An 18,917-nucleotide genomic window follows, 5' to 3' on the forward strand; every position below is an offset into this window, starting at 1 on the left:
GGTTAATTGGTGACTCTAAATTGTCCGTAGGTGTGAATGTGAGTGTGAATGATTGTTTGTCTCTATGTGTCAGCCCTGCGATAGTCTGGTGACCTGTCCAGGGTGAACCCTGCCTCTCACCCAGTGTCAGCTGGGATAGGCTCCACCCCCCCCGCGACCCTCAAGAGGATGAAGCGGTTAGAAGATGAATGAATGAATGAATGACTATCATGTGAGTGTGACTGAGGGAGCTGGGCTGTGACGAGACAGAAAAAGTAACACATAACATTCCTGTGTGTTGCATCAGTGAGTGAAAACTGACCTCAGTAAACAGGAGTATGAAATGTTTCCTCCTTGTACACTGGGGTGTACAGAGGTGGAGCAACAGTGATGTCACATTTTCTGAAACGAAACTGAAAGTCAGTGTGAGTGAGAGCAGAGCTGCAGTGGAGACAAGTCTCTGTGTTTCTCTCTACACAAACATTCAACTGAATCCAGCAGGTTTTCATCAACAACAAACTCTGGTGAGTTCACCGACCTACAGAGACAACAGGAAACTGAAGATTCCGTCATAAGGTTAGTTAAAACCAGGATCAATTACAGAGAAAGAGAAAGAGAAACCTAGTCATGCTAAAAGCTAACTGTCCTAGCCTGGATTTGAACTGTCCAAACACAGAGTGCAGTATCTGACTTCTTCTTTTTATTGCCTCTAAAGTCATAAAATTGACGTAAGCAGTCTTGAACTTTAAACCTTTTCTCTGCGCTTCACTGTTTCTGTAGTTACCTAAATCAGTTGTGGTAAGGCTTTACAGCTGATTGTATTTACTGTGTTTCAACAACTGTTTGAACTCAGAACCTGAGCTTTACTCAGCCTGACTCTCTGACATGAAGAGTCTTTGGACAGAGAAGGATTTTTTCCTCTCTACTCCCTCAGATGCTTCAGTAAAACAAATAATAAAGCCAAAGAGTGGCTAAATATTTCACTGTAAATGGTAATAAATGTGTTCCATATTAATTGGAATTAAACTCTTTTTGCATGCTTAGAAAATATTTTCACTCTACAATCTAAGCAGCAGGGTGGCAGTTTTATTCTATTTAATGTGTGATGTGACAGTAATGGAGGGATCACATTGTGTTTTGGGGGGTTTAAATAGATTTTTTAAATTACTATCTCACTAACTGCATCTGCAGTGATGTAGACGCTGTCGTGGTGAAGAGGGAGCTGAGCCAGAAGGCAAAGCTTTTGTTTTACTGGTCCATCTACGTCCCAGCCCTCACCTATGGTCATGAGCTCTGGGTAGTGACTGAAAGAATGAGGTCACAGATACAAGCGGCCAAAATGAGTTTCCTCTGCTCCTTTCCCCTGCCTTCTGCTGCTCCTTTGTGTCGAAAGGGGTCAGTTGAGGTGGTTCAACATCTGATCAGGATCCTCCAGGGCGCCTCTGGTTAGAGGTGTTTGGGACACGTCCCACTGGTAGGAGGCCCCGGGGCAGACCCAGAACACACTGTAGGGATTATATATCTCATCTGGTCTGGGAACACCTCGGGGTCCTCCAGGAGGAGCTGGAAAGTGTTGCTGAGGAGAGGGACGTCTGGGGTGCTTTGCTCGGCCTGCTGCCCCTGTGACCCGCCTTCAAATAAGTGGATGAAAATGGATGGATGAAAAACTAACAGAGGCTAATCACTAAATGCTGTATTCATATCAGTGACTGTCAGCAGGCAGGGATCAGCCAGAGGCAGCCGTCAGAAATGCTGTAAAATCTCAGAAGAAACGGCAGAGCGATCCACCTCCACTTGATGGTCTCAAAAAATCCACAAACTCTGTCGGATCTTTGGAAAACAGTCGCAAACTGTGGCGCTGACAGGGAGTTCAGTGCGTCAGACTGTGGTGTGCTGGTTGCCATGGAATGTGCTCAACTAACTAACTGATCAGGGGTAGACCAGCATCTCCTGTGTTTTACGAATTAAAATTCCTGTTTTTCTCAGAGGATTCTGGTGGTTTTAAAAAGAGCGATGTAACGGCTTCGGTTCCCCGTCCCCCTCTCCAAACTGGGAGCATGCCAACCACCATTTACTGAAGGCAATACACTGACTATGGAAAGATACCTCCTGCAACTCCCCCTGCATCACTGCTTATGGCTTTTTGCTGAGTGTGCATTTCTAAAAAACAATGCTGATGGAGTCAGTCGACTTATAAGTTGCATAATATTAATTATTAATTAATTATTATTTTAATACTTATTAATTAACAATAATTTTTTCCAGTTGTGACAGGTCAGAGACTTTTATCACAGTGAAAAGATGCCAGAAATAGAACCTTCATGCTTCAGCAGGACTTTAATAACATCCTTTATTATTATGACATCATTTTATAAATCCGCAGGTGCTTTCAGAGAAAATGTTCTTTAAGATCATTTATGTAACTACGACGGAGTATTAGGGCCACACTGAAGAAGAAAAAATTTGGAGATTTCGAGAATAAAGTCGAAATATTATGAGATTAAAGTCGTAATTTAACGAGATTAAAGTCATAATATTACGAGAATAAAGTTGTAGTTTTTAAGGAAATAACCAACAACAAACAGAATATCAGATTGTCTTTCATGCCGTTGTAAGTAGCCTACTTAATTAGGTGCAGGAACCGGCACCGTGCCGGTTCTGTGTCAGTCGAAACTCTGGGCCCAACTCTGCCACTGACTGGCCAGTCTGACATTCTTCATAATACATAAAGAACATTAGTGAAACACATAGGCCTCACAGAAACACGCGTTCGTTTGGGGACAAGTTAGTGGTCACATTACTCGTTCCACAGGCGAAGGACCCCGGACACATAACACCGGTTGTAGCCTAAGTAACTTTTAACACAAGTGAGTCTTTGTGACTCTTGACTCTTGTCCCCTAACTAACGCTTGTTTCTGTTTCACTAACAATATTTTCACACGATTAAGTGACTTCCCGTTATTTTCTCTGTAAACCTAATGTTACAGCAGCCTACAAGCATGCTGTGTCAATAAATCAGCCTTAAAGGCCTCAATAAGTAGACTTTACATGAATGACTGACGTTACTCACTTATATTGTCTCTTCCAACCTTCCACTGACAGCAGCAGTACTGATAATTACATTTAGGTTCAAGATTATATCAATGTATTTTGTATATATTATACATTTCTCCAGGCAGCCAAACTTAAAGTTTTGGAATGAAGATCTACATGTTATCTCTTATTGTCCAAGTTTGGGGATCTTATCAAGCTGAACTGAACATCAGAGCTCGCAGCATAGTCCAGGACCTGACTGTATATTGAGCTGTGTAGTAAATCAGAAGCTGAGTACATGCAGAGCGTGGACACAAACAAACACAGCACAAGTCTGAATGATTCACTGATTATGGCTTATTTTATTAATCCCAAGATGTGTAATAACAGGTTTTGTTTTCTCACACTTTGTGTCCTCAGAGTGTCGATATGTCTGCTGCCAGCTGTCTGCTGACTGAAGATCAGTTTCTGTGCTCCATCTGTCTGGATGTGTTCACTGATCCAGTCAGCACACCATGTGGACACAACTTCTGTAAAACCTGCATCACTACACACTGGGACATTCATGTCCAGTGTCAGTGTCCAAACTGTAAAGAGGTTTTTGATCCAAGACCTCAACTTCGAGTCAACACTTTCATCTCTGAGATGGCTGCTCAGTTCAGACAGTCAGCTCAACAGAAAGCCAGCAGCAGCAGCAGCAGCAGCTCAGAGCAACAAGTTTCCAAACCAGCAGAAGTTCCCTGTGACGTCTGCACTGGAACCAGACTGAAGGCCCTGAAGTCCTGCCTGGTGTGTCTGGTCTCCTACTGTGACACTCACCTGGAGCCTCATCTGACAAGATCAGGCCTGAAGAAACATCAGCTGATCGACCCTGTGGAGAACCTGGAAGGCAGGATGTGTCTGAAGCACGATAAACCGCTGGAGCTGTTCTGTAAGACCGACCAGATGTGTGTCTGCATGCTCTGCACCTATTCAGACCACAAGACACATGATGTTGTTCCTCTGAGAGAAGAATATGAAGGAAAGAAGGCCGAGCTGGGGAAGACAGAGGCTGAAATTCAGCAGATGATCCAGAAGAGACGACTGAAGATTGAGGAGATCAAACACTCAGTGGAGCTCAGTAAGAAAGATGCAGACAGAGAGATAGCAGATGGTGTTCAGGTCTTCACCGCTCTGAAGGAGTCTGTTGAGAGAAGCCAGGCCGAGCTCATGGACACCATCAAAGAGAAGCAGAGAAAGACAGAGAAACAGGCTGAAGGCTTCATCAAAGAGCTGGAACAGGAAATCTCTGAGCTGAAGAAGAGGAGCACTGAGGTGGAGCAGCTCTCACACTCTAAAGACCACCTCCACCTCCTCCAAAGCTTCCGGTCCCTGAACACTGCTCCACCCACCAAGGACTGGACAGAGGTCAGCGTCCGTCCACCTTCATATGAGGGGACTGTGAGGAGAGCCGTGAGTCAGCTGGAGGAGACGCTCAGTAAACAGATGAAGAAGCTGTTTGAGGTCGAGCTGAAGAGGGTCCAGCAGTCTGCAGTGGATGTGACACTTGATCCTGATACAGCACATCCTGGACTCATTCTGTCTGATGATGGAAAACAAGTAAAGCTTGGTGAAGTGTGGAAGAATGTCCCAGACAATCCGAAGAGATTTCATGCTTATGTTAATGTCTTAGCAAAGCAGAGTTTCTCTTCAGGAAGATTTTATTATGAGGTTCAGGTTAAAGGGAAGACTGGATGGAATTTAGGAGTGGCCAGAGAGTCGATCAACAGGAAGGGAGAAATCGCAGCAAACCCTCAGAATGGCTTCTGGTTATTATCTTTGAGGAATGAAAATGAGTACTATGCTCGTGCTGATCCTTCAGTCAGTCTCTCTCTGAAGTCTCGGCCTGAGAAGGTGGGGGTGTTTGTGGATTATGAAGAGGGTCTGGTCTCCTTTTATGATGCTGATGCTGCAGCTCTTATCTACTCCTTTACTGGTGGCCACTTCACTGAGAAACTCTACCCATACTTCAGTCCTTGTACTAACAATTATGGTAAAAACTCCGCCCCTCTGATCATCTCTCCTGTCACACTAAGTAGAACAGCCACTTAATTTTCTGCAAACAGACTGCAAAACACTTCATAAAAGAAAATTACACATTTACCAGCACTGTTGGCCTTTCATGCTGAATTCTTTTTCAGACTCTGATGAATGTTTTTTCCCCTTTTTTGATGCACAGTTGGGACTTTTTGGAAAATGTTTCTATGCTTTTTTGCTTTTTCTAAATACTGCTGCTACATTTTTCATGGATTCCTAAATTCATTTGAAAAAACTTAATTACATGCACAATAACAAGATTCTTCTGTGATTTTTTGTGTCCTGTATCCAAACAGTATTTGTAGTGCATTTTCAATCTGTTCATCAAAACAAACTCCTGTAACTTCTCGTGCTCTGATACTTAAAAAGAAATTTTGTCACAGATGATTGTGCAGACTATTTTCTCTTTTAAGTATAAAGCAACTGAAATGTTGTAAAATAAGATATGAATCCACATTCAAGACAAATAACAAATAGATGACTTACAGTTTAATATTTGCAACTTTTAAATTTAGACATTTTGACTTTTTTGCTATATGCACATTAAAATATCCAAATATTGATCTTATTTAGGATACCACATTTACATGAGACATGTAAACCTGGTCATCCAGCTCCTATACATGATCAGGAAACTTGAATAAATATAAAAAAAAAAACCCACCACCTTCACCTTTATGTTATGTCTGAAAAACATTTGCTGTACATATTTGTTTTCTAATTGATATATTTTATATAACCATTTTAATATGATGGTGGCAATATCATATTGTACAGGCAGTGGTGGACGAAGTAGGCTGACACCATCCTTAATGTCAGTAAAAGTATTAATACCACACTGAAATTACTCCACTAAAAGTAAAAGTCCTGTGTACAAAACCTTACTGAAGTACAAGTCTGTAGGTGTTTTCAGCAGGATGTACTCCTGGTAGGCTATAAAAACTAAAAGTATTCATTGCACAGTAAAACAGTGTTTTACTGTTTTATCTGATATGTTTGGATGAATATTCCTGCTGCATTAATATGTATGTGGCATTTAATGCTGGGGATGTTTAAGGTTGTGCATTGTAACTGGGTTTAGCAGTGGATGGAGACTGTTTGGCTCTGAAAACTGCAGCTGCCTTGATCTCGCGAGAATATTGTTGTCCACTTTTGCATGATGTCAGAGGAAGTCAGACACTAACCAGCATGTGTTGTGCTGCGATCGGCCGTGATCGATTCTGTGCAGGCCCGGCTCATTTCCAATGAGCCAAATCTCACCAGATTGAGGCAGCTGCAGTTTTTAGAGCCAGGCACTGCAGCTGGTCTCTACCGACTACAAGCCCCAGGGCATGATGGGAAACACCTGGCTCTCACCTGATCTAACAGCTGATTGGTTTAGATGTTGACTCAGTAATATAATGTTTTAGATAATCTTTTCATTTTTGTTGAATTGGAGAGATTTTGACACTAACTGTCTGATTTGAAGGTTTATTCTGTGAACGGAAAACATGCTGTGGCTGATGGTGAAGTTTAGTAGTCAGAGAGACTGAATACGTTCACATTACAGATCCTAAACTATACACAGTCTATATCAGTGGTTCTTAAATGGTGTGCCGTGATGCCAATCTGTGTGTGTGTTGTGGGATTTTTTGATTACCACACATTATTATTCCAATATTCAGCTGGGCCTCTTCAAAAAGTTATGAATGAATTCTTAATTGACTGCATCAGTATGTTGTTTGCACCCATTTCCCAATAAAGAGGCAACTCTAGCTAAAAATGTAATTTCATTTGATTTAATGTAAAAAACCTTCATAGGGAACCTATTTGTTGCCATTCGCGCATGGGAATTATCAGTGTGTGACTCATCAAAAGCCCTGATTGGCAGCCAGTGTGAGGCATGATGACATTTAAAAGGAGACAGCAGCGAGTGTGACGATGGATCGCTTTATTCTACAGAGCAAATTACAACAAAGCACCAGTGAAGACGACCGACAACCTAAAGAAAAAAGAAAAAAAAAGTCATTAGACAGTATCATGAAAACTATCTGTCTTACTTTTAATGTTTTGATAAGAGTGATAACACACGTTATAGAAGCTACTGTGCACAGATATAAATACAGGTGTGCTTTGAGATTTTAGCTCGCCCTTTGGTGCGCATCAGACACCAAAAGTTTGAAAACCACTGATCTATATTTACACTGGACTGTTTTAATTATTGAAATACTTAGCGACACAAAGACTTGTGGTCAGTAGGATGAGAGGATTCTTAAAATCAAGAGAGGATGGCAGAAGAAATACCTGCACACCAGTTCAACTGAGCTGGACAGCCACAAAAAAGGTTCACAGGCTGAGATCAATGCCCAAACATGTCAATTAATTCAAAACATTAGTGCACAAAAAGAAGAGTGCTCAAAGTGCAAAATAAAAAAATAAAAAGTGATAAAAACAGCAGCAAATGTCTCAGTCCTTGATTATCATCCATCCTCTCTTGACTGTCCAGTGCACCAACACACCCAAGATAAACTTTGTTGTTGCCCTGACTGGGTGCAGTTTCACAGCAGCCCTGAGGATTCTAAAACGTAACATCTGTCCAGATGTGAAGCCCTGACTGCATCTGACCGATCTTTAATAAAAGCTGTTGTCTTGTATTTCTTTCCTCTCTGTGTTTTCATGTTCTGTATTTGAGGGGACAGTTCTGCTCAGCTGGCTAATCTACAGCAGCAAACTGATATGATGCTGATTTACATAAGAATTCATGTGGAAGGTGAACAGATCGCATGTGAAGCATTTTATTAGGCTACTCTGTCATCATTAAAACAGTTCATGTCTGTGAAGAAACTTAACACAGTTCACTTTCCTCAAATGAAAGAAAAAAGTCTAATTAAAAAAAATCACTTGTAGTGATTGTAATAACTGTTTAAATATTTTTATTCCTGGTTATTCTGGTATCTAGTTTTTATCATCTATTTTTTTTCTGTTGTCTTGATAACATTGTCAGGGATCAGTTCTGGAAGGACCCAAATGCAGAGCAGAGGGCAGGTTTGAGGTTCAACAAAAAGTGAGCTTTAATAAAGATGATAAAAAACATCCAGAGCAGGCAGGTAACTGAAAGTCTACATGACAGAGGACCAAACACTGGAAACCAACCGAGATAACGTCATGAACTCAGGAAAAAAAAATCCAAATAGGACAAAAGACACCAGGCAGGGGACGACACCAAGAACACAAGAATGAACGCAGATGAACAGACAAAGAACAAAGGGAAACACACTGGTGTGTGTACACAGAAAAGTAACAACAAGACACGGGCAAAAAGAGGGAAACTGAGATTTGCTAACAACAAACATGCCGTCTAAACAAAATCACCAATATTTCTCCATTTATCACAGCCAGATGCTGTAAGAACAGAAATTATTGTGGATTATCACATTTCCGACAGTGCTTGGACACATCATGTGCAACAAACGCTTCAGAAAAAATAAATGTGATATTTCCTCAAAATCACTTTATTCAACATCTTATTTCAAATTTGGCTCAAAATAAAAACAGTTTCCATGATTTTAAACTCCTGGATTTTCTTCTGCTTTTAACTTTCAGACATCAAAGGGTGAGGTTTAAAAATCTAACAAGTAAGTTATGATGGAGAGAGGGTCACTTATTCTCAAGGAAAAAATATTGTAGTTTCCAGGAGCTTTATATATATATACATATATATATATATATATATATATCCCTTACTTTAAGACTTTATCTTATTCACCTGGGGTGTCTCCTCTTAACAACATATTTGATGTGCAGTTTATTGCACCAGTTCAGTGTTTGTGGGCGTCGCCTGGCATGATTTGCACGACAAGAGTGAATCTCCAGAATTTCATCTTTGGCTTTTGACTTAACAAATAACATTCCTGTGTGTCACATCAGTCAGTGAAAACTCCTCAGTAAAACATGATCATAGACAGGAGTATGAAATGTTTCCTCCTTGTACACTGAGAGGTGGAGCAACAGAGCTATGATGTCACATTTCCTGAAAGTCAGTGTGAGTGAGAGCAGAGCTGCAGTGGAGACAAGTCTCTGTGTTTCTCTCTACACAAACATTCAACTGAATCCAGCAGGTTTTCATCAACAGCAAACTCTGGTGAGTTCACTGACCTACAGAGACAACAGGAAACTGAAGATTCCGTCATAAGTTTAGTTAAAACAAGGATCAGTTACAGAGAAAGAGAAACCTAGTCATGCTAAAAGCTAACTGTCCTAGCCTGGATTCACTTTGGAGCTTCTCTTATTGCCTCTAAAGCCGTTTATATATAAAACTATAACAACAGCTTCACTGTTTGTGTAGTGGCTGCTGTCTGTCTTTGTAAGGCTGTACAGCTGATCATATTTACTGTGTTTAAACAACTGATGTGAACTGAAAACCTGAGCTTTACTCAGACAGGAAGTTCCACTCAGGCTACATTTTAACTGAGGTCCAAGTTCAAGTTTTAGTTTATTGTCATATACATTAAAAAGTACAATTGTACATTTAAATGCAGTGCAATACATCTAATCTGGCTCTGTCAGCCCTTTAAAACATATGTAAATAAGAGATAAATAAAAGACTATAAGAGGAAAGAAATCCAAATGTATTCCATATACTCTCAAAGGCCACTTTATTAGGTACACCTTACCAGTCCTGGGTCGGACCCCCTTTTACCTTCAGAACTGCCTTAATTCTTACTACTCTTGAGCCTTTTTTTGGGACAGCTTTCAAGAGTGTGGCAGCAGGTTGCGTCTGAAGTTGCTAAGCAACCCTAACAATCACTGTTAGACCTGTCTGTAGACCTACCGTCTGTGGGACTCTGGATACATGCAGGTTGTGGCCACTAATTCATCGACAGCCACAGCACATATTTGCATCGCTGCATTTCCTTATAAAATCTGGCTGTCAGGTGTGATATGACAACAGCATTAAGGATGACTCTTCTTCTTCTAATCATGGTTTAATTTTAGTTTTGTTTTCTCACACCTTTGTGTCCTCAGAGTGTCGATATGTCTGCTGCCAGCTGTCTGCTGACTGAAGATCAGTTTCTGTGCTCCATCTGTCTGGATGTGTTCACTGATCCAGTCGCCATACCATGTGGACACAACTTCTGTAAAACCTGCATCACTGAACACTGGGATATTAATGTCCAGTGTCAGTGTCCAAACTGTAAAGAGGTTTTTGATCCAAGACCTCAACTTCGAGTCAACACTTTCATCTCTGAGATGGCTGCTCAGTTCAGACAGTCAGCTCAACAGAAAGCCAGCAGCAGCAGCTCAGAGCAGCAAGTTTCCAAACCAGGAGAAGTTCCCTGTGACGTCTGCACTGGAACCAAACTGAAGGCCCTGAAGTCCTGCCTGGTTTGTTTGTTCTCGTACTGTGAGACTCACCTGGAGCCTCATCTGACAATGTCACGCCTGAAGAAACATCAGCTGATCGACCCTGTGGAGAACCTGGAAGGCAGGATGTGTCTGAAGCACGATAAACTGCTGGAGCTGTTCTGTAAGACCGACCAGATGTGTATCTGCATGCTCTGCCCCTATTCAGACCACAAGACACATGATGTTGTTCCTCTGAGAGAAGGATATGAAGGAAAGAAGGCTGAGCTTGAGGCTGAAATTCAGCAGATGATCCAGAAGACACAACTGAAGATTAAGGAGATCAAACACTCAGTGGAGCTCAGTGAGGAAGATGCAGACAGAGAGATAGCAGATGGTGTTCAGGTCTTCACCGCTCTGAAGGAGTCTGTTGAGAGAAGCCAGGCCGAGTTCATCGACATGATCAAAGAGAAGCAGAGAAAGACAGAGAAACAGGCTGAAGGCTTCATCAAAGAGCTGGAACAGGAAATCTCTGAGCTGAAGAAGAGGAGCACTGAGGTGGAGCAGCTCTCACGTTCTGAAGACCACCTCCACCTCCTCCAAAGCTTCATGTCCCTGAACGCTGCTCCACCCACCAAGGACTGGACAGAGGTCAGCGTCCGTCCACCTTCATATGAGGAGACTATGAAAAGAGCTGTGACTGAACTGGAGGAGACGATAAGTAAACAGACGGAGAAGCTGTTGGCTAAGGCCAAGCTGAAGCGGATCCAGCAGTATGCAGTGGATGTGACACTCGATCCTGATACAGCACATCCCAACCTCATCCTGTTTCGTGATGGAAAACAAGTCAGACTTGGTTATGTAAAGAAGAATCTCCCAGACAAACCAGAGAGATTTGATACTTGTCCTAATGTCTTAGCAAAGCAGAGCTGCTCATCAGGAAGATTTTATTATGAGGTGCAGGTTAAAAGGAAAACTAAGTGGCATTTAGGAGTGGCCAGAGAGTCGATAAACAGGAAAGGATCAATCACAGCAAACCCTGAGAATGGTTTCTGGACAATATCTTTGAGGACTGACAACAGGTACTATGCTCGTGCTGGCCCTGATATCCGTCTGTCTCTGGAGTCTCAGCCTGAGAAGGTGGGGGTGTTTGTGGATTATGAAGAGGGTCTGGTCTCCTTTTATGATGTTGATGCTGCAGCTCTTATCTACTCCTTTACTGGCTGCTCCTTCACTGAGAAACTCTACCCATTCTTCTGTCCCCGTCTTAATGATGGTAAAAACTCTGCCCCTCTGATCATCTCTCCTGTCAATCATGAGTAAAACGACCACTTGATTTTCTATAGACTGAGAAACACTTAAATCCCCCCTCCAGCCAGTGTTACTTCTTGTTGTTGCTGTGTTAACCTTCTTTTGTAAACAGAGAATGGGGGTCTGTTCAATAGTCAGATGTAACATTAATCCATTTCCATAACAACAAGACTGCAGCTACAGTCGATTGGAAAACAGCAATATGGCACTTAGGTTGATGAGTTTCCTGTTTATCAGACCACAGATTAGATAACTGGCACAACATGGCGACTGTCTCTCTCACTCGCTGTCTTCTTCTTTGTTGGTTGTTGTTGTGATGAAGCGCCGTGTGGCTGCTGCCAGACGGGAGAGCCGCACATCTGCGTGTAGACCACAGTCCACCGCAGGAAGGATGGACATGTTGGGGAGGTCCATTGTTTGAAATGGATTTGTGGGACATTTTGGAGGTGTACTGTACACCAGCATCAGCTGCTCTTGACTCAGCTCAGCACCGACACCGCCCCAGGCAGCACTGCGATTCATATAATATTCTTATTATTCTAATGGGACTTTTAACTAAAAGTTGTGTGCTTCACAGCGATCTGACCTGTTAAGCTCCACTGAGCAGTTCGGTTCAGTTCAGTTCAGTAGTTTCCGTTTCCACAGTGTAAAGTTGTGGATGGTCCCAACAGAAGCGTTCCTTAGCGTCCCCATGTTTGGTCCCCCCTCTGTTGGGGTACCTAGCACACAGATCTGGTACTAAAAGGTGGAGCTGTGAACACTGCAGTCTGATTGGTCAGTAGAGGACGCTCACTCTGCTCAGGGCTGAGTTGTGTCTGGTTTTGAGGCTCATGTAACCACTGTTCATACTGTGGAGAGTTTTATTAGTAAACTGTAACTATAAAATGAAAGGATGTTTTGCTGCCTCTCACAGCAGCTGGAGTCTGAGAAATAATAACTTCATTCACTGGGCCGACTGCCGGCAACTTTTAAGGTGGAACGTTAACTTGTAATGTTACTCAATGCATGAGTTGATGACGTGAATCCATCAGCACACCTTAAATTTCACTGTGACAACTTTGACCATCACTTTAGTTTTTATATGACACACACTTTTAGTAATGAGTGGATCTTCAAGAGTTTATATATATTAATTTCGGCTGGATTATGTGAACAACATATATTCTAATCCTCACTCAGAGAAAGATAAGCGTTGCAGAGCAACTATAACTACGGCTGTGATGCTACAGTTATGGTTAATACAAGATAAGTTGACGAGTTAGCTCACAACGATGTTTATAACAGTGCATTTACAAAGGCTCCGACAGTGACTGTCGGAGCCTCTTGACTTGAGGTTGGCAGCGGATTGTGCGGATTGCAGCTTCTATTGTAGTCATATGTCATTTTCCCGTTTTAGCAACAACCTTCTATTTTTAACTTTGGCACAGTATTATTTGTCAAAAAATATTTGACGAACAGTGTCGCTAATCAACATTGTCAGGACATGACTCAGAAAAATATGACTCAGAACAGAATTTCTCTTTAATACAGTTGAGACTTTTGGAATATGTTCATATGATTGTTTGTTTTTGTGAAAGATCTTTGGTGAGTTTTCTGCACATTCCTAAATCCATTAAACAAGACTTGAGATAACATGACACACTAACAAGATGCTTTGGTGGCTTTTTATGTCTCTGTGCTGGTGACAGCTGTCAGAGGCATTATGTTTTAAGGTTTTGTCAAGGTCACTGTGACCTCACAAAATATGTTTTTGCCATAACTGAAGAATTCATACACTAATTACGAAAAAACTTGACACAAATGTCTAACAGGATAAAACAATGAAGGTCAAAAGGTCAAAGGTCAGCATGACTGTGACATCATCATGTTTTAACGTCATATCTCAGGAACAGAAGGGGAGACATTTGGTCAGATACTGAATTGGTGACTCTAATCTTGAAACTGTGCTGATTGTATAGATCTTCTGTGTGTGAAGCATCCATGTTTTCACTGACATGGATTTAAACTGTCAGAGAGACGTGACCAGTGTGTGGAGGCGTACAGTCGTGGGGCGGTAATTCTAGTTGTTTCCTGTGTCCAAGTGTTTTTTGTGCGTTTTCAGTCTGTTCATCAAAACAACCTTTCTCGTGCTCTGATACTTAAAAAGACACTATTTTTCTCTTTTCAATATAAAGCAAATGAAATGTTGTAAAATAAGATATGAATAATTAAGACAAATGAACAGATGAGTTACGGTTTGAAATTTGGACACTTTTAGTTCAGTTGTCATTGAGTATATCTATGTGAACATTAAAATATCCTCATTTTGATCTTATTTAGGATATCATGTTTCCATGGAACATTAGAGACCTGATCTTCCAGCTCCTACACATGATCAGGAAACTTGGATCAATAAAAAAACACATCCTTCACCTTTATATAATATTTGAAAAATATTTGCTGCACGCATTTGTTTCCAGTTGATATATTTTATACAACAATTTCAATATGATATTTGCAAAAAGTTGCCAATATTCATTTGGCTAATGTTAAGCTTTGATCACTGATGTATAAAAATTGTTGGATTGTGGTGCAGTTATTGAGGGAAAATGTCTGAATGAGAAAGTAATCACACTTTTTAAATCAATAAACAACATAAAAACTTGGATGAATAAATGTTTGTTGTTTCTGTGCTTATATTATTTCACGTCTCAGATGCTGTAGTCTCTTGTTTTGTTGTCTGCAGTAATGATGATGGTGTGTTCCACCTGTGTGCTGCTGCTCACTGAATTTATCTTGTGCCAGAAGTGATGCCACACCCAAAGCTGACAGGCCACAAAGCTAATGTGCAGTCAGAGGTGGAGCGACAGCAGCTGAAGAGAAGAGCTCAGCTGTCACAGGTGTTTTCACACTGAAGAATAATTAAACTGAACTCTGCAGAGTTTACCAAACCCTGCTGAGCACAGCTGATAAAGTTAGTTAACAACCAGCATTAATAAAACACCTCAGCTCTGCTCAGACAGGAAGTTCCACTCCTCATGTTTCATGCTGTAATTTATAATATACAACATTTACTGTTTGTCCTCAGAGTGTAGATGTGTCTGCTGACTGCACATCAGTTTCTGTGCTCCATCTGTCTACATGTGTTTTTTTCTTATCTGATCATATTATATATACGAAGTGTTGCATACTGACAAATTACTGATTTTCTATCCCTTTTTTAACCCTTTGAAAACTGGAGCGACATCACTTTTCTTGTGCTGCTTTCAGACGCCTTTCACAACGATTTAAACCTTTGAACCTTCGAGCAGATTGGTGCAATATCTGTCAGAAATATGGGAAAATGGCAACGAGCAACTTGGAGAGAGATGTTCTACCAATTGCAAGAAAATCCAAAATAGATTTAGAAAATTATTTAAAAGTAATAATAATCAGAATTAAGACAAAATTAAAAAAAAAGCTTGGGGAAGACTATATTTATAATTATTATTACATTTTATAGAATTATTATATTTTTAAGCACTCTTTCCAGGTCATTTAAACTTTTTTTAAACTAATTTTCTCATTTTTAATTTCCTTTTTTTTCTTAGTAGTTTCTTGCTATTTTTTTTATTTCTACCTCAATGTTCTACAGAATGAAGTTCACAGAGTGCTGAAGAGAAAAGAGTCTTTTTGGGGGTACTTTGGTTCATTTACATCAAATTCAGCTCCTTACAAATTTCCCTCAGGCCTTAAATGCAACACTTATTTTATATTTTCTCTTGTTGCCACTGTCCCATCAGAACCCTTTAATTTAACCACATAAATGTTTTATTTCCTGTTGGTTCAGAATAAAATTCAATCCACATGCGTTAACTATTTTAAATAGTCATGCATTAATACCTAAAATCCTCCTTTAAATATTCATAAAGAGTCCAGAGGACAGCCGCCTGCAGCACGACGCATGTGCAGCACCAAACCGCATTTTAGATTTATTTAATTAATTATCAGAGCCGTGTCATGGGAGATGTAAACATTATCTGGAGAGGAGTTTTGGTTTATGTGTTTCAAATAATATATTCGAAGCATTCATGGAGGTACCACAACATTTGTACATAATTTAAAGTGGCTTTACATCACATTGTTTCACATTAGAGCGCACAATCCGCTGCCAACCTCAAATAAGACTGCTTTGCCATGTTTTTTTTTCCCTTCTCTGTACAAACACACAAACAAACAGAAGAGGACGATAAGGAAACATTAATTGGTGATAACACCTAAAAAATGTCCTTGCAAAGAAGCAAAACAGAAACACAAAACAACAACAACATCATAAAAGAAAAATACACCAAAAAGCAGACCCTCAGGTCATAACAAACTTCATTCACCCCCCTATCAGCCCCACCGACTCCTCCCCGCCCTGTCTCAGACTGCAGTTAAAATTTGTTTTCCTTTTTATTTCCTGTAAGGTATGAGATTAAAGGTTGCCAGATTTCTTCAAATTCATTTCGTTTATCTTTAATAATAAATCAGTGTATCATCAGATCTGTGAGCCATACCTTCAATGTTGGGGCAGCTCCTTTTTTCCAGTACACCAAGAGCAGTTTCTTAGCTATAATGAGTCCATATGACAAAAGTCTTTGTTGTGCCCGTTTCAACCTTTTAATCTCTGTCGATATGGCCAAAATTATTAAAACTGGATCTGGGTCTATCTGAACATTTAATATCTTTGGAAAGAAAAAATAAAGATCTCAATCCAGTAAGTTTGTATTTTATGACAGACAGCAAAGCAGTAAGTTACCTTCTTCTAACTTACATTTCTCACACACTGGAGAAACCTCCGGAAACATTTTATGCAACTTTTTCTTGGAGTAATGCAATCTATGTATAATTTTAAACTGTATTAAACAGTGGCGTGCGTTCATCGAGCAAGTATGAATGTAGGCCAGACTTTCATTCCATATGTTGTCTTCTATTTGGATAGCTAGTTCTTTTTCCCACTCTGCTTTCACAGCGATTGTAGATGGGCAACTCATATCTTGTAATGTACTGTAAATAAACGATATTGTCGATTGAACCCCAGTAGACCCTTTCAAACATTCATCCAATTTATCTGGTTTGGCAATTATGAACTGGGGAAGATGTACTTTCACATAATCTCTAATTTGAAAGAATCTGAATTGTTGATTTTGCAGCAGGTGATATTTCTGTTGAAGTTGAGAGAAGGATGCAAAAGTGCCGTTTATGTACAAGTCTCCTATATTACGTATCCCCAGCTCTTTCCAGGTGCTGAAGGACCTGTCTAAATTAGATGGACTGAAAGAGGGATTTGCTGATATCGGCAACTGAAAGGACATTTTTCTTAGTTTAAAGTATTTTGATATCTGTTTCCAGATCTTCACTGTATTATGTATCATGGGATTATATTTATAGTATGTTTTATCAAGAGGAACTGGAGATAGAATAACTGCACCGATAGAGTATGGCAGACAGTCCTCTCGCTCCATCTCCAGTTGGTCTGAAAGCAGAGCAGTATCATCTAACCAAGATGCAATAAGACGGATAATTGAAACCCAGTAATAAAACATAAAATTAGGCAGAGCAAGTCCTCCATGGAATTTATGCTTGCAGAGATGTTCTTTCTTAATTCTATGGGATTTATAGTTCCATATGAAGGGAAGAATTATTGAATCTAGCCTCTTAAAGAAAGATTTGGTTAAAAAAAATTGGTATGTTTTGGAGGAGATAAAGTAGTTGTGGAAGAAAAAACATCTTAATTGTATTTATCCTCCCTACTAATGAAATTGGAAGTGTCCTCCAAAACTGAATATTGTCCTTAAGTTTATCTAGTAATGGAAGAATGTTCGCCATAAATAATTAATCATACTCTTTAGTAATCACAGTTCCCAAGTAAGTGAATTTTCCTGTTGTTATTTTAAATGGAAGTGATTCGAGCCAACCATAATCCTCCATTTATCCTCCAGGCATCAGCAGACTTTTACACCAATTAACTCTATATCCAGAAAAGTTACCAACTGAATTAATTACGGATAATATTGAGGGTATTGTAGTTTTCGTGTGAGATACATATAATAGAATATCATCCGCGAACAGTGATATCTTGTTTACAGTATGTTCCGTGTCATAACCATGCATATCTGGATGGCATCAAATGGTCTCTCCGAGCGGCTCCATCACTAAAGCAAATAATAAAGGGCTAAATGTGCACCCCTGTCTAGTGCCTCTACATAATTTAAACTGAACAGATAATGGGCTCTAGTTTCCCGGCGCAGCGCAGGGTGGTGCAGGGTGGCAAACCCAGCGCAGAGCTAGTTTCGAGCAGCACAACTCGAGGCGTCTTCAGTTTGGTAGCTTGGCAGACTGAGGTGCGCTGAGATGGGTGTGGTGGTGTAGCAGGGGGAGGTGTCGACAGATCCAGCTTGGGACGGTGCAGGGACGGTTTCGTGCCAAAAGGCTTTGCCGAAGGTGCGCTAAAAGCTCGCCAGCTGAAACCAGGTCTGCTGTCAGCGCAGGCGGAGCACAGTCGGTGTAAGCCGAAGTTTGGCTGACCGGCGGACAGTGCGCACACGTCACCAAAACCTCACAGGCAGGTTTCCAGAATGTCAGGCACATTAACGATGCAATAAATACCCAAAAACCACTATTCAATGCAACTATCTGCAATCAGCACATAAATGTATCTCTATATCGACTGTCCCGTCACATCTGATGTCAGATCAAAGGGGATTGGCACGTTTGGCACGTTTGGCACGCGTAATGGAAACCCAATCTGATTTGATTAACACAGCTGCAAACTAATGAGTTCACATCCCTCTCAGCCAACCACAAACAGCCACAGCATCAGATAGGGAGTATATATTCAGCATCTGCCATCTTAGAAAAGCCAAAAGAAAAGAAACAGAGTGAGACTGTGAGAGAGAAAGAGAGAGTGCGCACGCGCGAGAGAAACGCAACATTGATTTATGATTGTGGTGACCTCCTCCCAGGCTACCTTTGCATCATCAGCCCGTGGAGGTCTGCTCGCAGTTCCGTATATTCGGACACTGCGAGCAGACCTCCCGGACCAAAACATCAGTTTCCTCCTGGGAGAAGTTTGGCCGTCTGACGCTGCTGCTCTCTTCTGCCATGGCGAATTGAATAAACTCTCATTATGCCTTTGCGCGGCACATTTAAATGAGAGGGGCTCATTTGATTGGTGTGATGTGTGTAAAACCCAC

The 18,917-nt window shown here is 40.8% G+C and overlaps 3 protein-coding genes across 5 annotated transcripts in view; all 3 read left to right on the forward strand.

Moving 5' to 3' along the window:
• The window catches only part of LOC125887795 (zinc finger protein RFP-like), a 56,805-nt gene extending 51,333 nt beyond the window's left edge, over window positions 1–5,472 (forward strand). Inside the window, exons 1-2 of one of the 3 annotated variants that reach the window (XM_049574865.1) lie at window positions 422–503; window positions 3,433–5,472. In XM_049574865.1, coding sequence (XP_049430822.1) covers window positions 3,442–5,103 — 1,662 coding nt within the window. In that variant the 5' untranslated portion in view covers window positions 422–503; window positions 3,433–3,441 and the 3' untranslated portion in view covers window positions 5,104–5,472. Of the gene's footprint in view, window positions 1–421; window positions 504–3,432 lie in introns of those variants that run through there. The other 2 variants (XM_049574866.1, XM_049574864.1) reach the window with 2 other exon arrangements.
• Window positions 414–14,362, forward strand: LOC125887800 (E3 ubiquitin-protein ligase TRIM21-like). The gene is made up of 2 exons (XM_049574875.1): window positions 414–555; window positions 10,093–14,362. The coding sequence occupies exon 2, from the start codon at window positions 10,102–10,104 to the stop codon at window positions 11,731–11,733; it is 1,632 nt and encodes a 543-aa protein (XP_049430832.1). The 5' UTR covers window positions 414–555; window positions 10,093–10,101; the 3' UTR covers window positions 11,734–14,362.
• The window catches only part of LOC125887798 (E3 ubiquitin-protein ligase TRIM21-like), a 45,109-nt gene continuing 35,311 nt past the window's right edge, over window positions 9,120–18,917 (forward strand). The window contains exon 1 of the mRNA XM_049574872.1: window positions 9,120–9,208. The gene's annotated coding sequence lies outside the window, so the exon portion shown is untranslated. The remainder of the gene's footprint in view (window positions 9,209–18,917) is intronic.

Source organism: Epinephelus fuscoguttatus, linkage group LG4, assembly GCF_011397635.1.
Source record: "Epinephelus fuscoguttatus linkage group LG4, E.fuscoguttatus.final_Chr_v1".
NCBI lineage: Eukaryota > Metazoa > Chordata > Actinopteri > Perciformes > Serranidae > Epinephelus > Epinephelus fuscoguttatus.